The 21,250-nt window shown below is 44.4% G+C and overlaps 2 protein-coding genes across 3 annotated transcripts; both read right to left on the reverse strand.

Annotated features, from left to right (window-relative positions):
* Window positions 1-605: 605 nt before the first annotated feature.
* Window positions 606-3,778, reverse strand: LOC114352012 (probable ribosome production factor 1). Its single transcript, XM_028303447.1, has 6 exons — window positions 3,613-3,778; window positions 3,420-3,543; window positions 2,830-2,993; window positions 2,250-2,454; window positions 1,473-1,618; window positions 606-783 (listed from the first exon to the last, which is right to left on the reverse strand). Exons 1-6 carry the CDS (start codon window positions 3,636-3,638, stop codon window positions 606-608), a joined length of 843 nt encoding a protein of 280 aa, XP_028159248.1. The 5' UTR covers window positions 3,639-3,778.
* Window positions 3,779-5,359: 1,581 nt separating this feature from the next.
* On the reverse strand, window positions 5,360-21,182 carry LOC114351999 (116 kDa U5 small nuclear ribonucleoprotein component). Of its 2 annotated transcripts, none has more exons than XM_028303418.1 (16): window positions 20,926-21,182; window positions 20,240-20,469; window positions 19,642-19,893; window positions 18,998-19,255; window positions 18,124-18,365; window positions 17,340-17,473; window positions 16,201-16,387; window positions 15,446-15,586; window positions 14,561-14,773; window positions 12,732-12,867; window positions 12,038-12,236; window positions 9,773-9,915; window positions 9,085-9,221; window positions 7,961-8,081; window positions 6,816-7,008; window positions 5,360-5,518 (listed from the first exon to the last, which is right to left on the reverse strand). In XM_028303418.1, the coding sequence occupies exons 1-16, from the start codon at window positions 21,114-21,116 to the stop codon at window positions 5,365-5,367; spliced, it is 2,931 nt and encodes a 976-aa protein (XP_028159219.1). In that variant the 5' UTR covers window positions 21,117-21,182; the 3' UTR covers window positions 5,360-5,364. The 2 variants fall into 2 exon arrangements, with proteins under 2 accessions (XP_028159219.1, XP_028159210.1); XM_028303409.1 differs by lacking the exon at window positions 5,360-5,518 and adding an exon at window positions 6,069-6,246 and having other exon boundaries at window positions 20,926-21,181.
* Between the last annotated feature and the right edge of the window lie 68 nt (window positions 21,183-21,250).

Below are 21,250 nucleotides of genomic sequence, written 5' to 3' on the forward strand. Positions count from 1 at the left end.
TTCGAGAACCGGTCTATTTGATTTTACGCATAAGATCCTGCCGCTCCCGCCGCCGCCGCTCCCGCCCCGCTGCCCGCTAAACTCGAGGCTGAGGCCTTAGGCACTAAGATTGGAACGTAAAATGAAACCCCAAATTCTTAAAACCAACTTTATTCTTATTACTAAGCCCTACAAGAAGAACTTTCTCCTCGACGTCTCGAGCTGGTGGCGGCGGCCGGCGATGATCCACTCGTAGTCGCCGCGCTTCGAGTCGAAGGTGCCCTGCTGCAGCGAGACTAAAGCCTGGTCCGTGAGCACGTAGAATCCCGTCCAATGACCCCAAGCTACCCATCCCTATCGCTCGCGCGTAATTCTGTTGCTGTCGCGACTGTGCGACGGGCGCCCGCAGTGAGTGTGCGAGCGCAACAGCAACATAATTACGCGCGAGCGATAGGGATGGGTAGCTTGGGGTCATTGGACGGGATTCTACGTGCTCACGGACCAGGCTTTAGATCTAGCAGTTTGGCTTGTCTCTTCGTAGCACTAAGATTGGAACAAATTAAACCCGAAAATTCTTAAAACCAAGTTTATTATTCTTATAACATAACTATCTAAGCCCTACAAGTCTACAAGAAGAACTTTCTCCTAGACGTCTCGAGCTGGTGGCGGCGGCCGGCGATGATCCACTCGTAGTCGCCGCGCTTCGAGTCGAAGGTGCCCTGCTGCAGCGAGACCAGCTTGAGCGTGAAGCGTGGTCCTAGCTCGAGCAGCTTGGCGCGCTTGCCGTCCTTTGTGAATTCGTATCTGCAAAGGAAAATACTAAACTTGATACGGGATCAGATGGTTACAGACTCACAGTTTTAAAAAAATATATTACAATTTGCTGTTTTTCTTACATACCTACTCGCAAAACATTTTCCATAAAAGTAAGAGACCTGTAATGCCAATTAGTCTGGCATTATTCTGCCAATTTGAGAGTCGGTACTTTGCTCCTCTATTCCTCATCAATGCTAAGTTACAGAGAGATGCCACACGGGCGTTGACGTTGCGTTACGGTGCCGCTCCGTAATTCTACATGCAGTAGGGGGGGGGCGGTGGGGGCGGTCCGCCCCGGGTGCCAAGCATCAGGGGGTGACACAAGTCGCGCAGATTAGTACTCACTGGCATATCTGCATGGCAAATCTGCGGTCTATGTCATGATATGGGGGGGTGGGGGGTGTGATTGTCTTCTTTCAATCTTCGAATCGGTAGGTAACCCCAAAGTGCTGGGGGGTACCACCAGGGGGTGTCATAGGATTTGTGACGGTGTACCCTTGTGGCATTGGTATAGGACTATCGACTAACTATAACAATATTTAGTAACTGAGTTTCTTGCGCTGCTTCTTAGCACTGGCCCATGTCCCAAAACAGTGGTAGAGTTGGGACGTGTGAATAAAGGTGCTTTTTGGGACAATTTGAAATTGAAAACTATTGCTAGCGAAGCTACTACGCACCTGTGGTGCCTGAAAAAGATGTAGTCCCGCTGGTTGTGGAAGGTGACGGCGCGGCGGCCGCGAAACTGCGGCTCGTAGTGGAACAGCGCTCCCAGCATGCGTCCCACCGTCATACCCAGTCGCGTGCTGAAGTTGTTCAGAATCACCTGGAATTTTGTGTTATTATGGTGAAAATATAGAAAACTAGCTTTCCGCCCGCGGCTTCGCGCGCGTGGACTACATTATCTACTATCTATTTTACGGAACCCTATTTTTTTCCAAAATAAAATTTATCCTATGTTACTCGTGGATAATGTAGCTTTCGAATGGCGAAATAATTTTTAAAAACGGTCCAGTAGTTTTTGAGCCTATTCATTACAACCAAACAAACAAAGTTTTCCTCTTTATAATATTAGTGTAGATTAGTGTAGACAAACAGCTTACAAAATTAAATACAATATATCCAAAGCCTACTTTTATGTAATGGGGGAAAATGTTTAGTTCATTGCAAACAAAATTAAAAGAAAGATTGGGGTTTTTATTGCAAGAATAAATTAGCTTCTAACACTTTTTCTTTCATAGAATTCAGTTTAGCCTTGTAAAACTGCTGACACAGATTGGATGCTGTATGTAGTTGTAAGTTTATATGTATGTAAATATTTTTTAGCACTTTGTGCTATGCATTACTCATAAGTTAGAAACTTTTATTTTTCAATTTATTCTGTAATTTGTAAAAAGTAATACAGATTACAGAAACAATCTTAATTCCTATTTTGTTCAGAAATTTGAATAGCTTACCTCAGGCCTGTGGGTAGTTATTTCTTTATGATCTTTCCTAAGCTCTGGTGTGATTTTGCAACTGGACAACCTGAAGTGAGCTGTTGGTCCGTTAGGTAAATGTATCAGTAAAAATCCATTAGGCTGCTTTTGATTCTCATTTACAATTATAACATCTGTGATATCTTCTCTAATTGCCGATTGCACTATGCGTTTCACTGATGACCTGAAAATAGGAAATAAATAAAATGTGAAAAAGTAAAGAAAGATAATTGTGTCAACATTAATCATTTGTATTGAAAGTGCACTGTAGGCCTAAGATGCGCGTGGTGATAACTTTTGTCGACGTCAAAATGTATGGGCAAAAACTATAAAATCGCGCGCATCTTAGGCCTACTGGACAACTTCTTCACAACATCACTGATAATAATAAAGCTGTAAGCTTAGTACTAGTAAAACTACTATTAATTTGTTCATTCGTTTCAGCCGAAAGACATCCACTGCTGGACAAAGTTAACTACTATAAATTAATACTAATACACAAATAAACAAACTTTAGTAAAACAGTCCCTAATCCGAATAAATAAAAATAACTACATACCTCTGTCTATACCTCGATATGGAGTTTGGTATAATCCTGGTGAGCTCTTTTCCAAATATTCGAGTCTTGGTGTGTGGATTGTCCGAGAAGGTGATGAGAACTTTAGGCTCATACGAATTCTGGTAATACGAAGATAGTTCATCCAGTTCCATATCCTTTTGTGCCTGTGTATAAAGATGATGATGGTTAGAGATGAGTCTATTAAGCCAGTATGTCTAAACACTTTAATTAATGTAAATATGTATGTAACACTTAGGCTGAGTTGGACCACCTAACTTTCACTGTAACTATAACGATAACCCACCGGTTATCTGTCAAACTTTGTACAAAAAAACACCTTTTTTTGTACAGTTTGACAGATTTTTGACGTTTGTCAAAGTTAAAGTAAGGTGGTGCAACCCAGCCTTATAATACAGCAGTTTTTAACACAGACTTTAATTTATATATTTCAAATTCATTTTGACTAGAGCTCGCAATTATTTTTCTTTGAACCTTATATGAAACTAGGCAGTATTGTTAGGTGCTATTCAGACTTAAAACCAATTTTCCTAAAGAATCAAGTTTGTAAAAATGTCATCAAACATCCTAACCTCTTCCTGCTCTTCTTCGTCGGCGTTGACGAGCATCGTCTCATCCTTCTCCCTGAGAGACTCCAAGGTGTGCGGAACTTTCTTGGGCACATCATCTCCTTCTTGCTTCTTCTCTAATTTACGCCTAGAATTACAAAAAACTTGTAAAAACAGCACTAAAACAACACGAGACGAAAGACGTAACCAAACTTACTTCTTTTTGTCCTTTCCGCGTGCCATTTTTGCTGTTAACTTTTAATTTGGTTAATGAAAAGTTTTTATGATTTTATAACAACTTATTACTCGATTTCAATCAATATTTCCTCGAGATTTTCACAAAATTAACGTGTTTACCAAACGTGCGTGTTGAATTATTTTGACGTTTGTTATCTGTCACTGTCATTATTTGACATGTCTATTTTCTTGGATTAAATAATGCAAAGAAATCAATGTTAGACAGCCATAAAATTATATTTTTAGGGTTCCGTAGCCAAAATGGCAAAAACGGAACCCTTATAGTTTCGTCATGTCCGTCTGTCCGTCTGTCCGTCTGTCCGTCTGTCACAGCCGATTTACTCGGAAACTATAAGTACTACAGTGATGAAATTTGATGGGAATATGTGTTGTATGAACCGCTACAAAATTATGACACTAAATAGTAAAAAAAAGAATTGGGGGTGGGGCCCCCCATACATGTAACTGAGGGATGAAAATTTTTTTTCGATGTACATACCCGTGTGGGGTATCAATGGAAAGGTCTTTTAAAATGATATAAAGTTTTCTAAAAAACATTTTTCTTAAAGTGAACGGTTTTTGAGATATCAGCTCTCAAAGTCGTAAAAAGTATGTCCCCCCCCCTCTATTTTTATAACTACGGGGTATAAAATTCTAAAAAAAATAGAGGTGATGCATGCTAATTAACTCTTTCAACGATTTTTGGTTTGATCAAAGTATCTCTTATAGTTTTTGAGATAGGTTGATTAAATTGACATAATAAGTTTATTATATTTGCTGCTACGGAACCCTTTGTGCGCGAGCCCGACTCGCACTTGGCCGGTTTTTTTCTTTTACAAATTGTTCGCTTTAGTTTGTGCTGGAAATATGGGAAATAAGAAGTCAATTTTACAAAACAGTTGAGAACTTGCGATATCTCGAAGGCCAGTTGAAATAATCATCGTCCGAAATCGCCCAATAGATGGCAAAAGCACCATTCAAAGAATAAACAATACTTGTTTCTGTGCAGTGCAAATCCCTTTTCTCACGTGTAAGAAATAAAACAGCATTTCATTAAGCTACATTTATTCAATTGAGCTGTACATCTTGGCGGGCGAGCTCCAGCAGCATGGGGTCGTCGAAGAACTTGTTGATGGACACGTCCTCGCTGAGCCCCTTGCGGCGCCGCGTCTTGACCATGAACTCGCGCGCCAGGTGCGTGGCGGGCTGCGGGCGACATGCTTAGGGCTGGCTTGCACCATCTTACCTTGACTTTTACAAACCTCAAAAGTTTTTCAAACTCCATACATAATGGTTAAAAAAAGGTGGAGTAACTCAGCCTAAGACTCTTTACTACAAGTCTAGCGCTAAACTGAGTCAGATCCTGATGTATGGGAGCGGCACGGGAGGGGTGACTGACATTAGGTTGTGACAGAGGCTCTGTCACAGAGTTTACAAATCTGAAGTCTTGCTCCCATACTTCGATACTTCAATCACTGACTGAGTTAAGTCAGTAAAGGGCTACACCTATAAATTACGCGACGCCAATAGGTACTAAGAGGCTTCCGAACGCCGGATCTACGCAGCGTCGCGTTATTTAGTTTAAGAGCGTTAGAAGTGTGTGTGTTCTAGTGCGCCGCATTGACGGCATTGTAGTTTTGTAGTCTTTGAACTTTGTTTGGGAAAGAAACTTTGGCGCTTCCCTTTTCTCACGTGTAATAAATAAAACAGCATTTCATTAAGCTACATTTATTCAATTGAGCTGCACATCTTGGCGGGCGAGCTCCAGCAGCATGGGGTCGTCGAAGAACTTGTTGATGGACACGTCCTCGCTGAGCCCCTTGCGGCGCCGCGTCTTGACCATGAACTCGCGCGCCAGGTGCGTGGCGGGCTGCGGCTCGAGCGGGCTGCGGGCGACATGCTTAGGGCTGGCTTGCACCATCTTACCTTGACTTTTACAAACCTCAAAAGTCTGTTAAACTCAACTCTCTACATAATGGTTTAAAAAAAGGTGGAGCAACTCAGTCCCTACAAAATGGTTAAAAAAAAGGTGGAGCAACTCAGCCTAAGAACTATTAGCGCTAAACAGAGTCAGATCCTGAGGTATAGGAGCGGCACAGGAAACCGCGAATGTCCTCGCGAGAATACGAGCGTACTTATGTTGTGTCCAAAGAAGCGATTCGGAACGCGAGCGTTTAAGGAGTAGTGTAAAATAATTCCGTATGGCCTTGACGCCGGATCTGTACGCAGCACAGCGCTGGATCCATAGAGTAACTTGGCTGGATCGCGCGCATTGACAACATTGGACTGAAGTTGAACTACTACTGCTCGTCGCAGGAACAGTCAATATCTTTATACCAAGACCAGTATGCAAACACTAAAGTTTTAGTTATGGGTGACAAAGAAGCACTGCGAAGTACGATCCGCATTTCTCACGTGTAATAAATAAAACAACATCTCATTAAGCTACATTTATTTTATTCAATTGAGCTGTACATCTTGGCGGGCGAGCTCCAGCAGCATGGGGTCGTCGAAGAACTTGTTGATGGACACGTCCTCGCTGAGCCCCTTGCGGCGCCGCGTCTTGACCATGAACTCGCGCGCCAGGTGCGTGGCGGGCTGCGGCTCGAGCGGGCTGCGGAAAAAACATAATGAATCTTTACAATAGGTCTAGCGTTTAACCAGAGTAAATACAAATGAGTAGGTCATCTTCATAGAAACGCACCGAGCGCGGTTTGTATGTAAACGCACCGAGCGCGGTTTGTATGTAAACGCACCGAGCGCGGTTTGTATGTGAGCGCGCCAATACGTATGCGGCGCGCACACACACACTGACAAAATACGCCGCAACTCCCCGCTAATCCATCCACCCTAAATTTTGTCAGTGTGTACGTGCGCGCTCGCATATCTCAGGCACTGACTTTGTTTTATCAATCAGATTTCAAATCACTCCGCTCAGCCTCAGCTTCGGTTTGGTAATCTGATTACTTAACACATCTCGCCTCTCCACTTTCGTGGAAACCATGATTAAGCGTACAGCCTTAAGCCGAGTCCAGACGGCTTCAAACATATTATTTAGTGTAATAGAGAAACACGGATCTCAACGCGACATATGAGTACTCACGGCTGACGTTTCTCTATTTTAATTACAATGGCACACGAAAGTCGCAAATCTTATAGTAGATGCAGCTGTAGTCCTCTCACCGTATAACAATGGTCTTATCCAGCGGGTCACCAGGCACGATCTGCCAATGGTGGAACACCTGCAGACAGAAGGCCTGGCCCTGCGTGTGCGTCCGCAGGTCCGTCTCGAAGCCGAACGAGTCGATGGCCGGCACGAACGCTTTGATCGTGTATAATGGTGAACCCGGCACGGGCGCGTCTTGCGTCACGTGACCTAGAAACAGAGAAGTCGAACTGAGTTTATGAAGAACTGGCAAGCAGTGAAAATAGGAAGACCACACGGGAAAAACAAAGAATGTCAAAAAAGTACAATTATGAGAAAAACAGTTTGACGCGCGGACATAACCGTTTCTTGCCATGGACAAACGAATACAAATTGAACTATTACAGTTGACTACGATGATTTTACCCAATTCTGCCCCCCTAGACAAAACGCACTTTTTGATCGAATCGAAAATCGACCACTTTTCGACTGTTTTGCGATTATAATTTGCACTTTGTCTAGACTATCTGATTTTTGTAATAGAATGTTTCCCTAAAAAGCTAACAGATGGCATTAAAAAGTAAGTTTCACAAAAAAGGGAAAAAGGTGACATTCATTGTTTTTCCCGTGTGGTCTTCACTGTCTGTTTGGTAGGGCGAGTAAAAACTATAATCAAATCAAATAGTTTATTCAGTACATAGCCTTTCTAGAGCACTTCACGTCTCAAATATAGCTTGCCCTACCACTACTTCAGGACAACATGTGAGAAGAAGGTGCTGAGAAGTGGCGGAAGAAACTCAGTCACCTTTGTCAGCCTCTTTTTCAATCAAATAACTTACTGAGAGTTAAAAACGAAGGTGTGTTATAAGAGGAGCAAGTCCATTAAGATTCATGCCAGAATCTTGATCGAGCTTGCCTGAAAGTAGTAGTAGGGAGGAAGGGACGCAGACCTTTGTACAAAATTAACTTTTGGGAAGCAAACTTAATTGATGCCCTTTTTCCTGGTAAGATGTTTTTACAAATATTAATGCCCATTTTCACCATCAATCCCTAATTTTTAAGTGACCCCTATGAAAACAAAATGCCTAGGCCTGTTATGTGTTACCATAGGGGTCACTTAAAAATTAGAGATTGATTGTGAAAACAATCTGCCTAATATAAACTCCTGTAATGTGTAACTGACCTCTTCGCTTTGCGAGCACGGTGTAGACTGCTGAGACACAGTCGGCGGGCGCCTGCACCTCCACAAATAAATAGGGCTCCATCAGACGCGGCGTCGCCATCAGGAACGCAGAATATGCCACCTACATACAATAATACAAGGGTGAAAATGCTTGAACAGGTTGCGCCACGATATAAAGCGTCCTGGAAAACACTGGTCTGTTAAGTGAAGGTACATAGCGCTTTTAACTTGACGTTAAGATTTGCAGTGAAGAATGAAAATTATTTCTTCAATGTCCATGTTGCGCCCTACCCAGTTTCAGTTGGGAGCTCAATTCTCGAGATTGTTGACAAGTATGTCTGTCTACCTCGGACAAACAAACAATCCAGCTAGGTATAGATATAGATAACCTAAGGATCGGAAACGTGGCCCCTCACTATAGGCCTTATATAGAAGCTCTTCAATATCTATCGAAAGATAAAGATGTAAATGAAGGCTTATTCTACTGACGGAAATTATTATGGCTTTGATTTTTTCTTATACGGTTGAACATTTCGCATTAACGACCAGACTTCTGCAAACCATTTGAGCATTGACGATGTTTAAGGCGGGATTGCACCATCTTACTTTAACTCAGTGGTTCCCAAACTTATTTAGTCTACTGCCCACTTTGAGAATAAATTATTTTTTAGCGCCCCCCATTTTTGTAGTCAAGAGTCGAGCTCAGTCGGTGTCTAAGAGTCCTCCTAGTAAATGACGCCTCCCAAGCCTCTACACAACGTCCCGATTTTTTTTCTGGGTCTCCGCCCCCCTTTAAGCCTGCAGCGCCCACAAGGGGGCGTTATCGCCCACTTTGGAAAAGACTGCTTTAACTTAACAAACGTCGAAAGTAACTCCATACAAAAAAACCGTTGGTTATAGTGACTGTTAGGCCCAGAACACACGGTGAAACGCAATTGCAACGAAACTGCTACTTCTAGTTACTTTTGTGTTGCATCTAAGTTTCTGCCATAGATTCCGTTGAGAGACCACACATGACGCGACCATTTCAAACCGGTTTCAAACTGGTTGCAGTTTGCGTTTCACCGTGTTTTCTGGGCCTTAAAGTAATTTGGTGCAACTCAGCCTAAATATTATGTACTGACCCTCCGAGCAGTGGGAATGATTTGCCCACCGCCTCTGTGCAGCGGCTCCTGTGCTATGACCGCGTCCAGGATCTTGAACTTCACGTTTCGGATGGGCTCCTCACATAGCGGGCCCTCACGCGTGCCCCATTGGAAACCTAAATAAACAAATTACAAATTAAAAAAAAATGAGGTAAAATCAAAATAAGACAGTGCTGAGCTTATGAGATCGAAAATGCTGAGAGTAGCAAATTGAGTTCTTGCGCTACTAGTGACATTTACACGAACGAAGTATTTACCCAAAATGTCTTTAACCTTATTTCAGTCCTCTGGAACAGGAAATCTAGTTTAAGATCTAGACTTTCTTAACTCACGAGTTACTGGGTTCGATTCTCACATTATGACACGTTAATTGAAGGCCACAAGATGGACCGACGAGACCTGATAAAGGTAGCAGGAAGGCGCTGGATGCAGGCCGCTACCAACCGTGCGATGTGGAAGTCATTGGGGGAGGCCTATGTTCAGCAGTGGACGTCCAATGGCTGAAATGATGATGATGATGATGAATAGAAGGCCTAGGCCTGATTAAGCACGTCATAAGATCTGACACCCGGCTTTTCCCAGGTGTCTGTTGTACACATATAAATGACAGAAGAAGACCTTCAGGCTTCAACCCGTTCCTGTAATACACAAGCTACTCTCAACTTGCCTTGCACGATGCTGTCCTTGACGGAGGCCAGCAGATGCTTGTCGACTTCGGACGGCAACGTGTCGTCTACTAAGATGTTGGGCCCAGTGGTGTCGGGCCCGAACGCCCAGATCGAACGCGCCGCTAGCAAGTCCCAGTCATATCTGGGGAAGAATTATATGGTTAGTGTATGTTAAAGTCCTTAAAGTCGTCTATAGTTCGACTACAGTAAAGACACTTGTTCCACCGACGACGAGAAAGTGACTAACGCTCCGCGATCATGGTAAGATTGTGCGAAGCACTTTAGCGAAGAATGTATCAACTATTATCCCGCAGAAAAACCCTGAGTTCCAAAATACTGAACTGTCCTATGCATGACATTGACAGTGGGGCGCCACCGTCAATACCGGATCGCTGGTTCCGATTTTTGCCATGTTGGAAACCATATAGTTGAACGATGGTAGCGCCCCCCTGTTATTGAGTTTGGCGGGACAGTTCATTGACAGATATGTCAAAATCCACCAATCATGCAGCATTTGGACCTCGCGTCTACGTATTGCCATCTGGCGGATTTTTAATCGCGAAAACCCTAATTGACTCACACGAGCAGAGCGCGGTAGATCGTCCGGTGTGAACACGGTTAACACTTAAGTTTCTGCTTCCGTCTCGCAGAATGATACCTACTATCGTCTCGCAGAACGTCGCTACCGTCGCACATAGGGTTGCCAGGCGTCCGGATAAAGCCGGACATAGTTAGGCTTTTTGATTGCGTGTCCGGCCAAAATAACCGATGTCCGGCCTGTCCGGCTTTTGTTAGGCTTTTTATATGGCTGCTGCGCCAGGCGAAAGTCGAGCCACAGAATAAGGCACGCACGCATCAGGACGTTAGGCAACCGATGATGATAGTACTCACTTGTGAGCTCACTAATTGTCCGGCTTTTAGGGTAAAATGTCCGGCCAAATGAAGCACAGAGTCCGGCTTTTGTGTTTTTGGACCTGGCAACCCTAGTCGCACAGAAGTACACTACAGTGTTGCAGAGGTGCCTCGCGTAATCGGAACGCGGTGGATCGTTCTGTAAAGTTTGTGGAGCTAGCTAATGACTGTGCCTCGTGGCAGCGTGCTCACTTGGTCTCTAATCTTTTCTTAAAGGTTTTAAACCTTTATTTGTCACCTGTCATCCGCTTTGCAATGGAGGCAAGTCGAACCTTAATTTCGAACTCCTATGTTCTTCTGATTAATTTCGTTGCGGGTCCAATGACAGTTAAACTTGACCTTGGATTCCGTGGAGGGTAGTTGAACGGGAAGCATGGTCGATCTGTTTTAATGGTTTCAATTTATTATTTAATGGACTTTAGTGTACAAATTTGGTGTTATTTTGTGTTCTAAAGTGCAGTGAAGTGATAAATTATAAAAAACATTGAAATACTTCGAATTTGAGCGCGCATCGGGTGTCGAGTGGGTTGTCGTATGAACAACCCGCTTTGGACCCGGTGGCGTCTCGAAACCTGCTTACGGGCATACTTAACTCCACGGAATCCATGAAAAATCAATAGAACTGAAACACCCACGTTCTATTGATAACTATGTCAATTAATTTTCACTCGACATTGGCAGAAATAAACCTCCCAGAGAGGTTTGGTTACCACTAAAAAAAAAAAAAAACTTGACCTTCACTGGTTGGGTTTTTGTGGCGGTCAAGCTGTAGATCCTGGCTACACAGGAGTTGCAGTGGTGGGAACGAGAGGTGGGAATAGTCCCGTGCTCACTTGGTCTGGAAGAACTCGCCGAGGCGCTTGCGGTCCCACGTGACGCACACGGGCCGGCCCGATGTCCTCGCCTGTGTGGAGCGTGGAGCTAGCTAATGACTGTGCCTCGTGGCAGCGTGCTCACTTGTGGAAACAACTTCATGTAAGTGATTCCATACTTTTGCTCGCAAGTGTAGTTTACTTGCTGCGTAATCTGACTGAACTGCATCATGATGACATCAGACCATCAGTGAAAAAATTTTTGTTTGGCAATATTTAGACTTAACAGATATTTACTATTTATGTATTCGTCATTAGAGTGAATAGACCAGAAAAAGAAATTAGTTTTTTAAAGGCCTTAGGTCTCTATTTTCTTAAAGGTTTTAAACCTTTGTTTGTCACCTGTCATCCGCTTTGCAATGGAGGGAAGTCAAACCTTAATTTCGAACTCCTCCTGTGTTCTTCCCGTCAAGCTGTAGATCCTGGCTACACAGGAGTTGCAGTGGTGGGAACGAGAGGTGGGAATGGTCCCGTGCTCACTTGGTCTGGAAGAACTCGCCGAGGCGCTTGCGGTCCCACGTGACGCAAACGGCGCCGGCCTCGATGTCTTCGGCGAGTCCGCGCTCGAGCGGCTCCGCTATCATGGTCAGCTTGTTCCGCTTGTTGGGCGTCTCCGCGAAGCACTTTAGCGAGGAGGTCTCGACTACTGTCTCGCAGAATGATACTACCGGGTCCGCGACTGGGGAAGAAATGGTTAGTATAAAATTTATTGTTGGCAAAAAGATCATCATAAACGAACACATGCAGATGAATGTTAACATGATGTATTAGAAAAAATATAAAATTGTTGTCAATTATACAAAACATATTCACGTAAAAGCCCCTACATTAATCGCTGCGGCCAACGAAATATGAAATTGGTCGCGCCCGGGCTAGGATGCGAGCCGTGATAAAATCTTATCGATGATTTTAGATAGCAAATGTATGAGCTTATCGCATAAAATCGATAAAATGGCACGATAAAAGTTTATCGCGGCGCGCATCTTTGGCTTCCAGACCGCATATTACACGGAGCGAACGGCACACACGTGCCGAAGCTCTAACAAGATGAATGGCGACGTCACGTCTTTGCCTGATTTCATGTCACGTTACTTTTTCTCCAGCTGAACACAAAGCGCAACCCTTCGAGCATAAATCACGTGACATATGACGTAACACTTGTTCGGTCACTGACCTTTGATGTCGATCTCCGAATACATATTGCGCAGGTCGTGCATGACGCAGTCCAGGTACAATTCGCCCGTGCCCAGGATCACGTGCTCGCCGCTCTCCTCCACGCGCGTCGAAAGAAGGGGATACGATTTGTTCACCTATAACAATAAACCAATAAGTTAATCTGATTTTTTACACACATAGCTCATAGAACAGATGGCCGTTGGGACAGAAAAGTTATCGAGTGCCGATCACGGGGTGAGGGCGGCGTAGGACCGCTCCTTGTAGAAATCCTTAGAGAGAGAGGACGAACGAATCTTCCAGAGTCCATAACATCATTGGCAACTCAGAGGGGTTTACAGGCTCTACAGGGATTTTAATCACCGCCTGCGTGTTGAATCGCAGCGGTCGGAAGGTGTGCAGTTCCTCGCCTCCTGACACCAGGTGTTAGGAGGCAGCCCTACACATTGATAGTTACCTTCCTGAGTCCATCTAACATCTTAGGCAGCTCGGAAGGGTTGACGGGCTTTCCCACTCAGTTGACTCAGGATCTAATGATCATGCACCAGCAACACAGCACCTGGATACTAGCAGCGCAGGGCTCAGACTTTTGGAGATCCTTATGGGAGGTTTCCTCGCTTCCTGACACCTGGACCCCTACAGACTGACAAGGGTTGACCGGTTCTCCCACTCACTAGATGCAAGCAGCGCAGGACCGGTCCATTTGGAAATCCTTACGGGAGTGAGAGAGACACCAGCTCTTTATACACCCGCGCAAGTTCCAGGTTCGTACAAGTACATTCGCAAAAATTTTAGGGAAGGTCTTAAAGGGAGAAAGGGAGAAGTAAACCAACCTTCCTAAGTCCATCCAACATCTTAGGCAGCTCAGAGGGGTTGACCGGCTCCACAGCGATCTTAACAACCGCTTGCGTGTTGAATCGCAGCGGCCTAAAAGTGTGAAGCTCCTCGTCTTCTGACACCTTAGAAAAGTACCTATTGATAAGTAGGGATCTACTTATCAATAGTTACCTTTCTATGTTCGTCCAATAGTTAAGAGAGAAAGAAAGGGATAAACGAACCTTCCTAAGTCCATCTAACATCTTTGGCAGCTCGGACGGGTTGACCGGCTCCATAGCGATCTTGACCAGGGCTTGCGTGTTGAAGCGCAGCGGCCTAAAAGTGTGCAGCTCCTCGTCTTCTGACACCTTAGAAAAGTACCTTTCTATGTTCGTCCAATAGTTAAGAGAGAAAGAAAGGGATAAACGAACCTTCCTAAGTCCATCCAGCATCTTTGGCAGCTCGGACGGGTTGACCGGCTCCACAGCGATCTTAACAACCGCTTGCGTGTTGAATCGCAGCGGCCTAAAAGTGTGCAGCTCCTCGCCTCCTGACACCAGGTGTTAGGAGGCAGTACTACCTACACATTGATAGTTACCTTCCTGAGTCCATCTAACATCTTAGGCGGTTATCACACTGCGCCGCGCTCCGCCGCGGAGCGCGGGGCGACAGATTTAATCATTGTATGCAAGTACCTCAGTTTGTATAGAAAACACGCGCGGCACTTCACACTGAAAACGCGTCCGCGCGCGTGATTTTTTATATGAAAATCACGCGCTCCGCGGCGGAGCGCGGCGCAGTGTGATAACCGCCTTAGGCAGCTCGGAAGGGTTGACGGGCTTTCCAAGTCAGTAGACTGACAATCTAATGGTGGTGGCAAGCACCTGGATGCGAGTATCTCAGGGCCGGTCCATGTAGATCTTTAGGGAAAAAAGAGAGACACCAGCTGCGTGCAACTCCGCAAGTAGGTAGCGTAGGCCCTAAAGTGAGGTCTTAAAGGGAGAGGCAACAAACCTTTCTAAGTCCATCCAACATCTTTGGCAGCTCGGACGGGTTGACCGGCTCCACAGCGATCTTGACAACCGCTTGCGTGTTGAATCGCAGCGGCCTAAAAGTGTGAAGCTCCTCGTCTTCCTCAGCGGAGACAATGGTGCAGGTCTTCACGATGGGCTGGTCCACGCCTTCTATCAGCGCCCAGCAGCCGGCCGGTACTCGGTTCAGTTCCACCTGGGGACATGTGCCAAATTATTAAGTACTTTATTTTTGAACTATAACGCGCTCCATTAAATTATTAAGAACTGCGGGGATTCTACAAGCAAGAATGACCATGGCTGTAGCAACACAAGTAACACAACCGAAACGTCAAGCTGTAAGTGCTCGCTCATCTAATTTTTACCCCCACTGATTTTAGTTTTAGACAAGAGTAGAACAGGGTCACTCCCAGTCTTCCCGCGGATGACGTAAAAGGAAAAATAAGAACTATGCGAAAAATATCCTGCTAATATTATAAATGCGAAAGTTTGTATGTCTGGATGGATGTATGTTTGTTGCTCTTTCACGCAAAAACTACTGAACGGATTTTGATGAAACTTGACAGTATTATTGTTTACAACCCAGAATAACATATAGGCTATAATTTATGACGATTTGTGACAAACAGAATTTCACGCGGGTGAAGCCGCGGGCAAAAGCTGGTGAGAAATATGCGAACATCAGGGCACCCCAACCCGTCTGGCCAGCGCTTGGGGAATAAAATATGACCTCGTAAAGGTTACAGGAAGGAAGGCGCTGGTTGCAGGCCTCTGACAACCAGTCAATCTGGATATGATTTGGGTAGGCCTATGTTCAGCTGTGAAATGATGATGATGAAAAAATTAGTTAGATTAATATACAACTGACCTTATACCGGGCCTCGTATATCCACAGGCGGCCGACGTTCATAATTCTCGAGTCCTCCTCGTCGTGCGAACTGTAGTTCTCTCCCAACACTCGCACCGTCTGCCCCGCGTATAATGTGCCAGACATTATCCGCGCCAGAACCTGGTGATAAAACAATTAAACATTTAGCTACTATAGAAAAAAGGAGCTTTGAACCTTATACGATCATAATAGTGTTTAAAATATGATAGCAACCTATAATAATGAGGGTTTTCGCGTTTGAAAAATCCGCCAGATGGCAATACGTAGACGCGAGGTCCAAATGATGCATGATTGGTTATTTTTGACATGACATTGACAGATATGTAACCGTAGGGTTATGATACGTCAATATCCACAATACAATGTCAAAATATTTGGACTTTTGAAGGATTGATTAAAATTCCAAAAATGGATAAATCTAGTAGGATTGTAGGTCTTGATTGCTCTTGATACAACAACATGGATATATGGTGACGCGCACGAAATGGGCGGTGGCAGAGCGGGATACTACTCCTCATCGCCGCTGCTTCGCCGTGTCGCGTCGCCCTTGAAGAAACTTGTCACACGCATCCGCGCTATATTGCCCTGCTGTATGCCCTACTTAACCCTTAACAGGAATAAGGTGCAGTCATCAGTCGGGTGCATCTTGGCAGTATGTGCCACGAGCCGGCCGGACTGGTCGCAGCGCAGCATGTCCTCGAGTGCCCCCCGTGCCCCCCGCGGGGCCAACTCACCAGGAAGAAGGTGCAGTCATCAGTCGGGTACATCTTGGCAGTATGCGCCACGAGCCGGCCGGACTGGTCGCAGCGCAGCATGTCTTCGCGAAGTGCCCCCTCGGTGCCCCTGTATGTGTGGCCCACTTTGCGCTCCGCCGCGTCGAGAGGCGAAGGCACGTGGGTCACCACCATGTCCACGAAGCCACTGAAACAAAAGCACATGTTGACTTTGATATCAGTCTTACATCCTGGTTCAAGTACCAGTAGCCTTATTCACGTAACAAAACTTCAATAACAACAAATCGCTGAGTTGCGATCCGAAAATGACCCTTGTGAATACGGATTTAGAACTGTTTTTCAATGGGACGACTTCTGATAGTCAGCGAGATCTTGACAGTCAAAATACGGGAATTAGGCCACTGGACCGTTGCACCCTAATTATAATCATCATACATCCACAGGACGTCCACTGCTGAACATAGGCCACCCCCAATGATTTCTACATCACCTGGTTGGTAGCGGCCTGCGTCAAGCGCTTTCCTGCTACCGCCATGAGGTAGTCGGGTCCACCTTTCCTTTTACGAGATCGAATCAGTCATGAGGAGATTTGTAAAAGAACTAAAGTCGCGGACATAGCCCGACGGATTAGCTGAAGTGGCAATGGGCAGGGCACATATCACCCTAAGGTGCTTGCGAAATCAAGTTGCTTTCACAGTGCAACTGTTACACATGATTTGCATTGGCATATTCTAGGCTTCTTTTTCACGGTAGTAGTCCAACATCCTGAGGCTGTTATATACGCGCATAATGATTTGCTGTCGTTAACATTTATACCTAAATCTATATAAATAAAAATGAATCTATCTATATAAATAAAAATTAATTGATGTTCGTTAGTCTGATTAAAACTCGAGAACGGCTGGGCCGATTGAGCTGATTTTGGTGTTAAAATGTTTGTCGTAGTCCAGGGTAGGTCTAAACGGTGAGCAAATAAGGAAAGATTTGCTTATTTATTGCCTTTCAGGCGGAACAGAGTTCGCCGGGTCAGCTAGTCATTAATAAAATATGGGTCTATATTAAAGAAACAGCATAAAGGTCAAAACATTACTAGCCACAACAGCCACAGGAAACTCGTCCTTATCGCATACGCTACTCACGAGAAGTCCCCGAAGAATCGGCTGCAGACCAGCCGGAGCAGCGGCCGCACGTTCAGCTTGGCCTCCTGCTTCGTCAGCTTGATGCCGAGCTCGCTTAGTACCGCCGGCAATGTATCGTCTACGTCGCCTACCACCTGGAACGAAGTAAACATTGTTAGCACTAATCTAGACAAAGCATAGGCAGTATAATTCATAATTATTATTTTTTTGTTTCCGTTTTTCTATTCGAAAGATTGATGTATCCAACATTGTGTTGGCTGAGGGCTAAAGAGGAGCGAGCAATGGGCGTCTATACAGCGTTAAAACGATAAGCGATCTCACTCGATTATTTCTAAACTATACAAGATATCAAAAAACTAGTTACTGATCCTGAAAGTGCTTCATGCGATCTGGAGACCTGATGTTCGTTTGTTTCCCTCTTAGTCGCCTCTTACGACATCCACGGGAGAATGGGGGGTGGTCTTAATCCTACTTTATCCTACTGAAACTGTTACACATACGGACATACCTGAGCAAAGATCTTGTAAAGCGGCTCCAAAATAAACTCCACGAAGCTTCTCTGTGCAGACGCATGCGGCTGCTTCTTGGTGAAGCGTCTGGTCTTAGCGTTGAAGTAGATGTCTCCCCACAGCCAGCCGGCCAGTTCCGCAGACCGAAGCCCAGCGCCCGGGTGGCCTGATGTTCGTTTGTTTCTCGCTTTGACGTCACTTACGACATCCACGGGAGAGTGGGGGGTGTTTATAATCCTATTCTACTCTACCAAAAGGCTGTTTTATTTTAATACCTGAGCAAAGATCTTGTAAAGCGGCTCCAAAATAAACTCCACAAAGCTTCTCTGCGCAGACGCATGTGGTTGCTTCTTCGTGAAGCGTCTGGTCTTGGCGTTGAAGTAGATGTCTCCCCACAGCCAGCCGGCCAGTTCCGCGGACCGAAGCCCGGCGCCCGGGTGCGCTGCCGCATACATCGCAGCAAATGACCCAAGAGAGAAGCACACGTCGTATAGAGATGAGGCGAAGCACACGTTGCCTGTAGGGAGATGAATAAGTAAATTGTTTATTTATTAAAGAATGTTTTATGTTTTAGTTATAGCCTTTTTAGCCTGAACTACATGAGCCTTTTCACTATTACATTTATTTTGCCTCGTCTTGAAATAAGCGAAAATAGGATTAAGCACTGGACTGCCGATGCCGAAGTCGCTAAGCGCTCCTGCACACGACGCCGCCGCTGCGCCCCTACACTGTTCATACGCGCCGCCGCCGCGCCGCTGGCGAAATTATGCTTTGATGGCGCGGTGGCGGCACGGCGGCGGCGCGGCGGCGGGCTTTACTCGGTGCATATGAACAGTGTAGGGGCGCGGCGACAGCGCGGCGGCGGCGCGGTTGAGGCGTCGTGTGCAGGAGCCCTAATTCTCTCCGCGTTATTGCTAGACCTAGAATTATCGAATTGGCTAACTTTTCACTGCTTTATGTTTGAGCATAAATGAGGATTTAGTTTGTCAAGAGTCTAACCTCAATCAGGGATTTAAGTAAGAGCCTTGATACAAACAAAGAACAGTGAAATCGAGACCACTATCTGTGTCGCGATAGATTTGTGATTGCTATCTCTGCTTATCTAAAACCACATAAAAATTATCAATCAGTTTAACTGCTAAAACATACCCAGAAGTGGCGAGAACACTGTAGCCGGTTCCGTCGGGTTATCCTGCGGCTGATGCGTCTCGAGCATCGAATTGAGCTCGTCAATAATATGCCGCAGCTTGTAATACGCGTCTGCGGGCGGCAGCTTCAGTTCTAAGATCAGGCGGTCGATTTTATTAATGCATAACGTGAGAGGAACGCGCTCTTGCACCGCGTGACGTAGTAGACGCTCTGTGTTCAGCATTATACCTTCTGCTGCGTCGACGAATAAAACCGCACCTGCAGAAATGAGTAAGAATGGATGAATCAAGTGAAGAATGAGAAATGAAGACAACAAAAGTTTATTTTCATCAAGAACCTATGCAAAATATGTAACTGAACATGATAAGCAATAGTGGTAAACCTAGTCAACTGCTTTTTAAAGAACTTATTGAATCTTGGAATTATTGGTTTTGGTATCAACTACCTAATTATAACTATTCTAGACTACTAGTATCATAGAAAACATTAATAACAAAGGCTATTAAACTGAACAGGATATGAATTTTAACAATAAGACACCATTCATTTGCATCTAATGATTACAGAAGATTAAAATAAAAGAGTTAAAATTTAAATGCATCCAAAAAACTTTTATATTCTATCATCTAATTAGTTCAACTTACCATCCGAAATCCTCAAAGCAGCTGTGACTTCATCACTAAAGTTGACATGTCCAGGTGTGTCCATGATGTTTAACAAATGTGACTTTCCCTTTATGTTCTTGAGGAGCAGAGTGACTGGCATAGACTTGATAGACACTCCTCGCTCTTGCTCCACAAATAATGTGTCGGTGTACCGCATCGGGATTGTGGTGTCATTGTTTATGGTGCCGGGGTGGGTTTGTCTCATTAGACAGTCCACAAATGATGTTTTACCTGTGGAAAAGTTCAATAATTAATTTTAGAGATGAGAGCCTAATGCCTATATTATAATGTAATAATAACAACTAATTTATTTAATTAAATAAGGCATTTCTACAACAGAAGAGTAGATTTAAGTGGCAATTGATTGTCAAAATAAAGAAAGTAAAAATGGCATAGCTAAATTTGAATCAGTCAACTCATTTTAAGAACAAATCTAGGAAAATTCCTCATTTTCTTGTTTTATGTAAAATACCTTTTTATTCATAACTACTTTCTTAACAATAACATTAGCTTACAGTAAATTTTATATTTATTGAGTTTATTTCTCAGCCCAAAAACAACAACAAAAGATACTTACCATTATGTAAATGTCCCATCAAAGTGATATTCCTCATCAAATTAGTATTATCCAGCATATCCGCCAAGTACTCCATGTCATAGTTGGTCTCCGGTAACTGTTGTTCCTGCACTTGAAACTTCTTGTGCTTCACAGGTTCCACCAGCGGCTTGTCTAGTGCTTGTGTATCCTCCTCTTGTACTACCGTTTCAACGTCAGGCCCGTACACTTCTACTGCTTGAGGGTAATACCTAAAATAGGATGTCATTTTTATAAGTGCCATATTTATGGGAAAACTGAATAGGTAAAATTATTATTAGTAAAAAGTAATATGTTGGATGACTACTTTGATTACAAGGTCAGCTTATAGGCTTATAAATGTTTATATTGCAGAAAATTATACGATTCATGTGGTTCATACACAAGTGCATGAACAAAAACATGATCATGTTTGTTGTTTTTATAACCTAAAACCACAAGTATATTGCATACTAGCGGCCGCCCGCGACTTCGTACGCGTGGATCCTGTTTTACCACCTTTTCCCGAATTTTCTTTGCTATAAACCTCACGGAGCCCGAGACCTTTCCAACGAATGCAAAACCGTGGAAATCGGTTCGTGCGTTCTGGAGTATTAATCTAAGTTCTGGAGTTATAGCGTCAGGGAGGAAAACCCGACTTATTTTTATATAGTAGATTATGTACACACCGTTTATCCTCGTGAAGGACAACGGACATAGGAGCCACCTCGGGCTCCGCATCAGCGTCCTCGTCCTCCTCCATGGCATCCTCATCGGCGTCTCTGTTATCCTGGCCGTAAACACTCTGGTCATCGTCGGAATCCGACTCTAGGTCAGGGCCGATGTAATTGCCGAACTCGTCATAGAGATCCCCGTCCATTTCGAACAAGGATCAAATAATTTATAGCAAAATAATCAAACTTATCCTCAAAAATAACACCACCAAAACAAATGCCGCTTCTCAATAAATTGTTCAAATTTGACAACTAACCTCAAACGAGCTTACTTTGGTGT

The sequence above is a fragment of the Ostrinia furnacalis genome, unplaced genomic scaffold (assembly GCF_004193835.3).
Source record: "Ostrinia furnacalis isolate ACB-3 unplaced genomic scaffold, ASM419383v2 OfSCF0095, whole genome shotgun sequence".
NCBI classification, from domain to species: Eukaryota; Metazoa; Arthropoda; class Insecta; order Lepidoptera; family Crambidae; genus Ostrinia; species Ostrinia furnacalis.

Bases quoted from the DNA above. Each gene is read 5' to 3' on its own strand.
- LOC114352012 (XM_028303447.1), bottom strand. From the start codon at position 3,638: ATGGCACGCGGAAAGGACAAAAAGAA. The intron at 2,994-3,419 runs GTTAGGATGTTT...CTTTATACACAG, and splicing joins ACGAAGAAGAGCAGGAAGAG to GCACAAAAGGATATGGAACT. The intron at 2,455-2,829 runs GTATGTAGTTAT...TCCTATTTTCAG, and splicing joins ATATCGAGGTATAGACAGAG to GTCATCAGTGAAACGCATAG.
- LOC114351999 (XM_028303418.1), bottom strand. From the start codon at position 21,116: ATGGACGGGGATCTCTATGACGAGTTCGGCAATTACATCGGCCCTGAC. The intron at 16,388-17,339 runs GTGAGTAGCGTA...CTTTTGTTTCAG, and splicing joins CGATTCTTCGGGGACTTCTC to TGGCTTCGTGGACATGGTGG. The intron at 8,082-9,084 runs GTCAGTACATAA...TATTGTATGTAG, and splicing joins TCATTCCCACTGCTCGGAGG to GTGGCATATTCTGCGTTCCT.